The sequence below is a fragment of the Aedes albopictus genome, chromosome 3 (assembly GCF_035046485.1).
Source record: "Aedes albopictus strain Foshan chromosome 3, AalbF5, whole genome shotgun sequence".
Taxonomy (NCBI): Eukaryota; Metazoa; Arthropoda; class Insecta; order Diptera; family Culicidae; genus Aedes; species Aedes albopictus.
This window is the reverse complement of record NC_085138.1, coordinates 159,219,848-159,232,335: the sequence shown is the minus strand read 5'-3', so window position 1 is coordinate 159,232,335 and position 12,488 is coordinate 159,219,848. Positions and strand designations below refer to the sequence as shown.

General features: G+C 37.7%; 1 protein-coding gene across 1 annotated transcript; it reads left to right on the top strand.

Moving 5' to 3' along the window:
* The first annotated feature begins 364 nt into the window (after nucleotides 1–364).
* On the top strand, nucleotides 365–11,719 carry LOC109422701 (uncharacterized). The gene is made up of 5 exons (XM_062856864.1): nucleotides 365–861; nucleotides 10,653–10,821; nucleotides 10,892–11,038; nucleotides 11,096–11,227; nucleotides 11,282–11,719. Exons 1-5 carry the CDS (start codon nucleotides 446–448, stop codon nucleotides 11,699–11,701), a joined length of 1,284 nt encoding a protein of 427 aa, XP_062712848.1. The 5' UTR covers nucleotides 365–445; the 3' UTR covers nucleotides 11,702–11,719.
* Nucleotides 11,720–12,488: the final 769 nt, after the last annotated feature.

Genomic DNA, 12,488 nt, shown 5'->3' with positions numbered 1-12,488 from the left:
TATGATGCACCGGCATTTAAGTAATAATGTCATATGACAATATTTATTTTTCATCTCTTTACCTCATTATAGATGCATTGTATCTATATGGATAAGAATACAAAGATAGTATACAAGTTGTGCTATAATAGAGCCAGAAAAAAATACCAGATATTGAGGATCTTCATTATAGAATGTATTTGGAACTACACCATTACATTCTTTTTTTTCGTGAAATCATGTTTCAATCAAACTTGGATGTTGGATGGAACCCGGTAGAATATTACCGGTAGAATTATTCACCTTGTTCAACGTGGTTCCAGTAATAATCATATATTGAAGTACCACCCTAGCCGAATTAGGTGTATTCCATAATCGTGCCAATTTCAGCGCTCAGCGTCAGTCTTATCATACGCGTAGTTCAGTCCACAACGCTCTGTTCGTCACATCTCTCCTGCTAAGTACGATGAACAACGATTGTGAAATTACGTCGACCAAAACAACCGTGGTTGATTGGAGAAACGCCGACTTTTTTCAAGATGTGGTTTCCAGTAATTTGCAACTGCCGGTTGAAGATTTCGCAATATTGGATGTGAGCGTAGCGAATGCAACGGAGAAAACCGCCGGCTACATGTCACTCATGCACCGAGTCACGCTTCACGTTCAAGTGCGCGGCGACGAGTCAACCAGCAGTGCTACCGGTGACAGCCAGCTGAAACAGCTGAGCTTCATCGTGAAGGAGAAATCGGAGAAGGCGTTTGGCGGGGAGATGGTCGATATGATGAGAGCGTTTCCGAAGGAGGTGGAGGTCTACGCGACAATGTTGCCGGCGTTTGAGAAGCTGTGGGAGGATGTCGGTGATGAGGTGAAGTTTGGACCACGGTGGGTGTTGTGAAGTGTAATCAATTATGCCGCATTTGAACACAAATTGCGTATAAACGTGTTTCAGTAATATAACGAGCAGAGAACGGCGCACTTAACCGTTTTATTTATTTAACCCTTTGGAGCCGGAGGGATCATATTTGACCCCAACATAAAAACAGCTGTTTACATTCACACATCACACATTTCATAAAACAGAACACTGCCTTCAGCAAAGTTGTGGCAAATTGAGTCCTCTATTAGAATATATTTTTTAAAGCTGAATTTGGATCTAGATTACGTTCATATGTATTCATTTAACCTTCGTTATGAAGATCAAAAGGTGTTTTAAATTTTGGGATGTTCTAGGTGTTCCAAACTGTCCTAGAGTTGAGTCCTTCAAATCTACAAGAATAATTTTATGTGTTTTCGCCATAAACAATAGCATTGCATAATCTGCTGGAATCTATGAAGCTTTTGAAAACTTAAATGTCATTTAGAGACACTTTAGGGATATTATAGGTCAGCCAAACTACTTTAGAGTTCAGAACTACAGGTCTACACTCGTAACAGTTGCCACCATATCTGCTATTCTGAGAAACGTTGCATCAACCACGGTTACTGTACCGACCTGAAGTCTACTAGATATTATTACAAACCTTTGGGACAATCAGAGTCGTCCAAACTGTCCTAAAGTAAAGTCCTTCGAATCTACAAGAATAATTTCATGTGTTTTCGCCATAAATAATAGCAATGCATAATCTACTGGAATTTATGAAGCTCTTGAAACCTTAAATGCCATTTAGAGACACTATAGGGTTATTCCAGGTCAGTCAAACTACTTTGAAGTTCAAAACTTTAAATCTACTCTCGTAACGGTGACCATATTTGCTATACTGAGAAACGTTGTGTAACCAACCGTGGTTACTCGACCAATCTGAAGTATACTAGATATTATTGTAAATATTTGGGACATAAAGGGTTGTTCAAACTGTCCTATAGTGAAGTCCTTCAAATCTACAAGAATAATTTTACGTGGTTTTGTCATAAGAGCGATTCCAAGCAACAGCATCAAAATTAAGGAAATTTTTTAATTCATGATTTTCTATTGAACTGAAACTTTGCACAGTTTTTCAGTTCCATCTAAATCGCCATTTTTCGATATCAAATTTTTATTTTGAATCACGACTAACTTTTCGAAAGGGTGTATGTGAAAATGGTTCAATAATATTCAAAAATCTGTACAGCCAAAATGGTTCGTTCGATTGCTATGAATTTTTCAGCAAAGTTAGATAACTAAATGGTGATTCCTATGAAAATATACACTGTGAAAAAAACATCTTTTTTAACATTAAAAATATCATTTTTGTCACAAAAACTCAAATATCTCAAAACCCTATCTTTTTACCAACGCAATTTTTTTAGGGAAGACGGTCCATTGTATTAGCAATCTACCATAAAAATTTGGTGATGGTAAACTAATAAACAAAAAAGTTATAACATTTCAAACCTTTCACAATTTTCACATTTGGTAAATATTTTTTTCTGTGTAAATTATTTCGGTCAGAAATCGCAGTTTGATGCTGATTTTATTGTTCAGCAAAGTTAGATAACTAAATGGTGATTCCTAAGAAAATATACACTGTGAAAAAAAATCTTTTTTAACATTAAAAAATATCATTTTTGTCACAAAAACTCAAATATTTCAAAACCCTATCTTTTTACCAACGCAATTTTTTTAGGGAAAACAGTCCATTGTATTATCAATCTACCATAAAAATTTGGTGATGATAAACTAATAAACAAAAAAGTTATGACAATTCAAACATTTCACAATTTTCACATTTAGTAATAATTTTTTTTAGTGTAAATTAGGCTAATACAAATTTCGATTTTCTCTTATGTCACCGCCCCCTCGGAAAATTTTGGTCGGAATTCAACATTTTGAGGGGGGCACAAATAAAATGTTCAAGAAAATCAACAAATTTAAGGTGTAATTCGAGTTCCACAGAAACTTTCTTAATAAATCCGATGAGTTTATCTATGTTGCCTAATTGTTTGGATATTTTTCCATCGAATACATTTATTATTTATCATCCTCCCCCTTAACGAGTCAACGAGCGCTGTGACAAAAGAAGAAAATGAGATTTGTTCCTGCCTTTATTTCGGCCGGAAATCGCAGTTTGATGCTGATTTTATTGTTAATGGCCTTGCGTGAGTAAAACAAGCTGTTTTTATTATTGGGTTTCTCATTAATGTTTAGACTACTGTGATTATTTGAGAATCCACTGAATCATCATTTCCCAGCGAAATTTCACACTAATCAAAAATTATTTTGTTTACCTGTTGTGCATCCGACTCCCTTGTCATGAACTCAACCGAACTTGTGTATGCCAGCCGCTGCGAAGTCGTGTGCGAAATTCGACTGTGATGATAATGAATTTCGGCCGAGTCTAAATGGGTGCAAATGTCGCAATATGTATTATGTATATTATATGTACAGTAATGTTCCGATTTTATCACGCCCTCCGCGCATTAGTCGTTTATTCATTATTTGCTGTTACATTTGAGGACAAGTGTTTTCCCTCTTCTTCAAAATGAATGTTGAAAGCGTGTTTTGCAACGTTAAAAATATTGAAATGGGTATAGATGTTGAAGTATATATCAAAGCATTTTTGACAAGGGGCGTGATTAATTGTTTAAACTGATGTCGCTGATGGTACGGTGACATGACTCTCTGCACTTAGCACTTCTGGCAATTTCTCAGTTGTTGTCGTTTTCGAACTTCCTACGCCCTGCTTTACCGATGATATACAGATGGCTCGTTTGTCAAAGTCTAGACGGCAGGACGTGCAAATGCGTAAATTTGGATTCAATTTGGGCATAACCAGTCTCTTTCAGATTATCTATGGTGCTTTCGGTGAGATTTCGTAACTCCTTTGATCATTTTTTTTCATCAAACGGTCTACAAGAGTGAGTTGAGTTGAAGACCTTTGAGAAAGCGACTGTTCATGTTGTTCGTTAGATTATAATAAACAAAATCACTTATTAGTTTTAACTGACTAGTTTGGTGTTGTTTGCTTGGCTGAAGAAAAAATTTACTATTTAATATCCATAGCGGTAGTATTTTTTTTTTTGCTTTTTCGTGAGCATTGTCATGGTATGTATACAGACAAACAAACGTAACACTGGCGAAATTTTCATTGACCACGCCTTTAACGATCATTTTGAATCTTGGTTGTGGCTTTCATAACCAGAAGAGTGCCCATCATTTTTCTTTGCGTTTGACGTTTCACACTAGCGCCTTCTGATGACGATATTGCACATCGCAGTATTTCGTGAAACATTTCCACCAGGTGGGGGTAGTGTGAACTGGGCGTGGTAGGTAACTCTCATGCATTTGTTGTTGTTGAAGTTACTCGCATTCTTCCGATCATAAAGTCTGTTCTCTAAGAGGTATTTTTTTGAAGATAAACTAGACGTATACGCGTATATAAAACTTTTATTATACAGCTTTTGTCTTAAAAATAAGTTTAATTCCATTTTTCTTATAATCAACAGCTTTTCAACACTATCAAGGGATTTTTTCACCAGTCACGTACAATAAAAAGTATGACACTCTCAATATTTTTGATCAAAACACTGGATCGCGTCTAAGTTTCAAATAGATACTATAGAAATTATGAATAATCAAACAAAAGTATCATGAAAACAACTTGTTTAATTCAGGCGGTAGCCTTTACAATAAAATCAGCATCAAAAAATAATTCTCAAAATAATTTACACAGAAAAAAAATTGTTTTTGTTACTAAATGTAAAAATTGTGAAATGTTTGAAATGTCATAACGTTTTTGTTTATCAGTTTACCATCACCAAAATTTTATGGTAGATAGCTGATATAAAGGGCCATTTCCCCTAAAAAATTAACGTTGGTAAAAAGATAGGGTTTTGAGATATTTGAGTTTTTGTGACAAAAATCATATTTTTTTTAAGTAAAAAAATAAATTTTTTACAGTGTATATTTTCTAAGGAATCATCATTTAGTTATCTAACTTTGCTGAAAAATTCATAACAATCGAAAAATCCGTTTTTGCTGTACAGCTTTTAGAATATTTTTGAGCTGTTTTAGCATACACCCTTCTGAAAAGTTAGTCGTGAGTGAATATGAAGGTTTGATATCGAAAAATGACGATTTAGATGAAATTGAAAAACTGTGCAAAGTTTCAGATATTTTTGAAATGGTCGCTCAGGATCGACTGACATGACTCCGTGGAATTCCTCATAAATAATAGCATTACATAATCTACTGGAATCTATGATGCTCTTAAAATCTATAATGTCATTTCTAGACACTACAGTGGTACAAATTCGTTGAAACGCACTTGATTTTTGAACCACAAACTTTACTTGAAGGCCAATTGCGTAATCTACTAAAGTTGCCAGAAATTCTCATCAATTCGTTGTATTTTTATAAAGGAATAATTCAATGATACATATTGCCCATTTTACTGGCATTTTACCAGATTAGCTGGTATGTCTGAAACATACTGGAAAAGCTTGTAATTAGAAGGCACGAAATGTTGCTAATTGGCAAATTGAGAGATGAAATTTGTGAAAAAAAATCGCGTTCTGGTGGGATTCGAACCCACGACTCCGTATTCGCTAGACCGGCGCTTTAACCAACTAAGCCACAGAACAGGTAATGGTTCTGCGGAATAGAAAGCCAAACTGACTCCGAAACCGCACCGTGAACACTCCTATTCCACAAACTCATCTCTCTTTTCGGCTTAGAAGGAATAATTATCTATTTTTTGCAGGAAAATTCGTTTAAACACACTTTTTTCGATTTTGGCGCTATTGTTATTGATACAGTATTGCTAATTTAGTAATATCAATACGCATATCTGTTATTACTATTATTAGTGATACTCATTGAACTATTATCATAAATTTTATTATGCAACAACTTGGAGAGAATTTTATAAGAAGTATGTGCGTTTATACGAATTTGTACCTGTATAGGGATATTCCAGGTCAACCAAACTACCTTGGAGTTCAGAACTTCAGGTCTACTCTCGTAACAGTAGCCATATCTACTATACTGAGTAACGTTGCATAATCAACCACGGCTACTGGACCGACCTGAAGTCTACTGGATAGTATTATAAACCTTTGGGACATTCAGGGTCGTCCAAACTGCCTTATAACGAAGTCGTTCAATTCTGCAAGAAGAACTTCATATGTTTTCGCCTAAATAATAGCATTGCATAGTCTGCTGGAATACGTGAACCCTTCAAACCTCAAATATCATTTAGAGATACTATAGGCATATTCTAGGTCAGTCAAACTACCTTAGAGTTCAGAACATCAGGTCTACACTCGTAACAATAGCCATATCTGCTATGCTGCTGAGTAACGTTGCATAATCAACCGCGGTTATTGGATAAATCTGAAGTCTGCTAGATATTATTACAAACCTTTGGGACATTGAGGGCCGTCCAAACTGGTCTATAATGAAGTCGTTTAAATCTACAAGAATATTTTTTGTGTTTTCGCCATAAATAATAGCATTGCATAATCTGCTGAAATCCGTGAAGCTCTTGGAATTTTAAATGTAATTCAGATACACTATAGGGATATTCCAGATTAATCTTGGAGTTCAGAACTTCAGGTCTACACTAGTAACAGCGACCATATTTGATATACTGAATAACGTTGCATAATCCATGCATTTTTGGACCAACCTGAAGTCTACTAGATATTATTATAAACCTTTGGACATTTAGGGTCGTCCAAACTGTCTTGATGTTTAGCTCTTGACAGCAACAGCAGTTATTCCCACAATGTGACCGGACGTTGGGATGGCATTTTATGAGTCATTCCAAGATACTTTTGAGTTTTTCCAGATCAACCAAACCACACCGGAAACCATAGCCTCAGGCCTACACTTGTTGTGCAACACAAAATAACAAAAAAGATATTATTACGATTGTAGACTCCATGTAATATATTGCATGACAATGAGTACGATTCTGAAGCTATTTCATAGTCTCTGATTATATTCTTTGAGTTACAGTAAGTAGAATAGATAATGTAACATAACTCTATATCACCAAAACAGAAGCTTCAATTGCTGTAAATGCTAGATTTTAGACATCATAATATTTTGGATGACCCCAGCTGATCTTATGATGCCTATTATACTTTCAAAAGATTAACTGGACATCATAGATTACATATCATAGCTTCGTATAATGAAAAAAGTCACCGTTACACCTTTAGGATCAGACTTTAGGATCAAAACTCAAGAACAGTTTGGATGACCTAGGATATCCCGACTGATCTGCAACTGTCTGTCGAACTTTCAGAAGACTTATTGGACATTGTGGTGATTCCGATCATACTTAGTAGGCCGATAGTTGAAGGAAGCAGCCTGACAGCGACTTCACTGGAGGACACACGCATTGGCTCCCATACGTATTGTCACTTTCCTGTGTCCAATAAAATAATCATCCTATAATTGTTTAGTTCATAGTTCATTGCTTTATTAATCAATGTACAATACCACAAATGGCGACGAGGATGGGATTCTTGCTTCAGCTTTTCAATATCACTTCCACCGGCATGGCCACTTCCCAATGAGCCACCACCGGAAGATCGGGCAGAGAATTTCGGGATTTCTACTGGGATACGATCATGGACTGCCTATAACACGAGTATGGATCGAAATGTTTCCAAAAATGAAACCCAGAGAGATGAATCCTGTCGGCAGTAAAATGAAGCCGGTACCTTGACCGGTACAGCCATCACGCAATAAAGATGAAACGGGAATCTGTATGGCGAAATCATGAGAGTAATTCTTTGATTCCGAAAGCAATCCACGAAGGAAACCCGGGAAAAGTCCCTGAAAGCATCCCGGAAGACAACCCAGAAATCCAAAAAAATCTCTAAAGAAATCTTGGCGGAAATCCCAGAGGAATCCCTGAAGGTATCCCAGTAGAAATCCCGAAACTCTCTGCCCGATCTTCCGGTGGTGGCTCATTGGGAAGTGGCCATGCCGGTGGAAGTGATATTGAAAAGCTGAAGCAAGAATCTCATCCTTCGTCTTCTTCGGCGCCTACAACTCCACTCTCCAATGGCACAGTCGCCGACTGGTGGTAACAATTTCTCACTTCCATTCAACAAGCTGCCAGAGGATGTTTCCCCTCTGCGTTCGGCCATGTTATCAATCGTGATGCAGAAGATGTTTCCCGGACATGACAGTTCGATGTTGATGAGGCGATCCCCGAATTTAGATCACCAGTCATCGGGCAACAGTCGGGATGGATTCTCCTCGAACTATGGGAAAGGTTCCACAACGTCCACGACCCCTACCGGATCTGTTCCGCCTCCTTTCCTTTCGCCTGTCGGTATGCAAAGCTACGCCATGGATTTCTCGAACAGCAGCGACTCGGCCGGACGGTGTACGGACCCCGCGGAAAGCTGTCCAAGAGCTTCCGCCACTTGGATATCTACAAAGTGTCCAAGAAGAAGCTGATGGTCGAGAAGTGTTTCGGAGTGAAGAAGGAAATCATCGCCGTTCGCACTGTCTGCTCGCACATCTATATATATAAAAATGAGTTTGACTTCCCTTTGAGGCAACAAAAGTCACGAACGGCTGAACCGATCAGAATGAATCTTGCATGGTTAGATTCGTATTCATGGTGGCTGTGTTTATATGCATAAAAAGTTACGAAAATCACCTAAAATTGAAAACAATTGTGAAATTACTGAAATTATTATGAGCAGGGCAGCAATTCAAAACGATCACAATAAAATCAATCTAGAGTGCGATGCTGTAATGACCCCACAACAGTTGTCAAACAGCCACAACCAAAATGGCAGTACAACGTCTGCCGGGACAGCTAGTCGATCTATAAAATTAAGCTGGAATCTCCTTAGGACTGCCTAAATGAATTTCGGGAATAATAATTGAATCCCTGAATAAAATTTCTGGCGGAAGCCTGGGAGAAATCAATGAAGAAAATCTCATATCATCCAGAATAGTCACTCCGATATTTAGCAATATAGATTACAAAGTCGTGAAGGGAGGATGAGGTCATGTGAAACTTATAGATCCTGTTTTTGGAAGCATTCTTGGAAGAAATATCGGGCATATCAGGAGGATCAATCGGCAAGCAAAGTCTTATGAGAAGACGTCATCCGTTATAGATCCTGCAACCCGATGCACCACCAAGGTTGGGCACCGACACGTCTTCTTCCTCCTAAGATGATTCAACCTTCCTAGCACGGAGCTGAGGTGTGCGGACTCAACGTTTTTGTTCATTCAATTTGAGCGCGTACGTTTTCTTCCAGTGCTCCCCGTTGTTGAGTTGCTTATCTCTATGGAGATTTATTTAAAAGTGCACGCATAAACTACTCCACACAATGTTTAAACAGATGAATAACAGCAAAACTTACAATCAAACGTATATATTCAGCTGATTTGGTCCTGTGTAGGCTTGGAAAAATAATTTGCAAACATTGGACAAGTTTCACACAAAATTTTCAAATAAATAAACGTTAGAAAAACATTTTCGTATCTGGTGGCAAAGTTTGTGTGTCATTTAACGTTTCACTTGTTTTAGCGTGACCAAGCAAACCGAACTTGCATCCAGGCACACTCTGATCATTTTGGAGGTTTGGCAGTAGCCTGGCTGCTGTCAAATTTCAGTCCGCAGTCCTCAGGCACGGAGATTACTTCCACGATCAATTGGTAGAAAAAGGGAGATGTGGTGATTCCGATCATACTTAGTAGGCCGATAGTTGAAGGAAGCAGCCTGACAGCGACTTCACTGGAGGACACACGCATTGGCTCCCATACGTATTGTCACTTTCCTGTGTCCAATAAAATAATCATCCTATAATTGTTTAGTTCATAGTTCATTGCTTTATTAATCAATGTACAATACCACAGACATGATAGAATACAAATCGTAGATTTAAATAAAAAATAAATTACCGTTACATCCGTAGACTTCAGAATCTAAACTCAAGAACAGCTTGGATTGTCGAGGATATTCCGACTGATCTGATACAGTCTATTGAACTTTTAGAACACTTACTGGATATGATAGAATACAAATCGGAGCTTTGCTTAATGAAAGAAGTTACCGTTACACCCGTTGACTGTATGATCTAAACTCAAGAAGAGTTTGGATGACCCAGGATATTTCAACTAATTTGATACTGTCTATTGAACTTTCAGAAGGCTTACTGAACATGATAGAATACAAATCGTAGTTTTGTATAATAAACGAAGTTACCGTTGCACTTGAAGACTTCGGGATCTAAACTCAAGTACAGATTGGATGATCTAGGATATCCCGACTGATCTGATACTGCCTATTAAACTTTCAAAAGGCTTACTGGAATGAAAGATTACAAATCGTAGCTTTGTATAATGAAAGAAGTTACCGTTACACCCATAGACTTTAGGATCTGAACTCAAGAATAGTTTGGATGACCTATGATATCCCGACTGTCTATTGAACTTTCATAATACTTATTGGACATGGACTGCAGGATCTAAACTCCAGAACAGTTTGGATGGCCTAGGATATCCAGAAAAAAATATTTGCATCATATTCTACCCTTTTTATGCTGTTGAGCATCAAAACTACTGAAATACGTTGAAAAAACTCTATAATAACGCTTCGAAAAATTCCGGCTTCAGAGGGTTAACGGAGTCACCTAATTAGTTACTGCTTACGAATGGTTGATAATTTCTACTGACAGTCTTTACAGAACCCTGTTTTTCTTCAAATTTTTAGTGTTTTCAAAGTCACGTCAACTCCATTCACTGTCATTGTGATGGAGGATTTGAAACTGACCGGTTACAGAATGAAGGAATGCAACGATGGATTAAGCCAGCAGGATTGCGAAACAGTTCTGAAGAAATTAGCCAAATTTCACGTTGCTTCAGTAGTGTATCATGAGAAGGTATGACTGCATTTATGTTGTGTTCCAGCTTATGAGCAGCATTCTCTGAATTCTGAAATATTTCTTTAAGAATGGTCCCTACCCAGACGACTTCAAGGATGGCATGTTCTCTGAAGCGTTGATAGCGGAGTTCGAACAGTACTATGCCCCTTTGTTCGATTCGTATCTACAGGCGTTGGAGGAGCTCGGGTATTCAGCGCAAATCATCGAAGCTCTCGTAAGTGACTATCTAGTGTCAATTGTTTCGACAACTGAGAATCTGTACTAATTGCAGAAACCGATGAGAGGCAAAATCTACTCAAAAACCAGTCAACTATTCAAGTTGGATCCAGCGAAGTTCAACGTATTGAATCACGGAGATGTTTGGATTAACAACATTCAATTCAATGACCATGATCTTCTCTTAGTGAGTAAGTGAAGCATGCTCACGGAAACGTTCACTAAACTTGATCCATTTCAGCTTGACTACCAGATATCATTCTACGGATCGCCCTCGTTCGACTTGCTCTACTTCATTATAAACTCGGCTTCGCTTGATGTACGAACAGAACAGTTCGACCACTTGATCGATCACTACCATCGGCATCTGGTGGAAGGGATGCAAAAGCTGAACGCCAAAACTCCAAGCCCGTCGCTTCAAGAACTTCATGCGGACATCCAGGCTCATGGATTTCTGGTTTGCGTCACTTCCATGGAAGGGCTGGCAATGATGTTGGCCATGCCCGATCTGGAGCTGGACATGGATCTGCTGGGATCGATGGAGCCTGCAGGGGTTGAATTTAGGAGGAAACTTTTTACAAATGCCCGATTTGTTAAGATGATCGAAAAACTGATGCCTTTTATGTGGGAGAAAGGGTTTCTGGTAGACGGGATGGAATAAAAGTTTTTAACTGTTTTAGATCGTCTTCTATTTACATTCATTTCCGAAGTAATCTTGGTTTTCTGTTTGGTATACATTATAAAACTTTCTGAAGAAGAAAAACCATTGCTAAAGATTTTTATTTGATGGAGGCTTGTGGCGTAAGATACATGTTGATTCATATCTTCTAAGAGTTCCGCTAGGAATCCCTCCAGAAGCTTCACGAAAAATTCATGCATGAGTTCCATTTGTAATTCTTCTGAATTGGAGTTTCACTGAATTCCTCTAGGAGTTTCACCGCGAATGCATTTAGAAGTTACACCAGAAATTCCACCAGGAATTCTACTGGGAATTCCACTAAAATTTTCACTGGGAATACCTCCAGGTTATCACACCGGGAATCACTGTAGGAATTCCGCCAAGATGTCTTCCAAATATTTGTTCAAAGTTGGAAAATATTTCCAAAGTTATTCTCAAATAATTAAGTTTTCAAAAAGTTGTTCGAAAAGCTCCCAAAAGAAATTCCGGTGGAACTGCCGGAACAATTCCTAAAGTAATTACCGAAAGAATTTACATAGAGATTTTCAAGGAAGGAATTCCAGAAGGGAAATACCAAAAAAAGGGTTTTCAATAAAAAAATATCAAACGCAATTGTTGGAGGCATTTTTTAAAAAATTTCAAAGAAAAAAAATCCAGGAATAAATTAGAAAGTAGCTGCTGAAGGAGTACCTCAATAAATATTTATTGAAATTTCCAAAGAAATCAAAATAAAAATGCTGTAAGGCATTTTTGAACAAATTTCCTAAGG

Coding starts and splice junctions, on each gene's coding strand:
- LOC109422701 (XM_062856864.1), top strand. CDS start 446: ATGAACAACGATTGTGAAATTACGTCGACCAAAACAACCGTGGTTGAT. Junction 11,039..11,095: donor CGCAAATCATCGAAGCTCTC/GTAAGTGACTAT, acceptor TACTAATTGCAG/AAACCGATGAGAGGCAAAAT. Junction 11,228..11,281: donor ATGACCATGATCTTCTCTTA/GTGAGTAAGTGA, acceptor GATCCATTTCAG/CTTGACTACCAGATATCATT.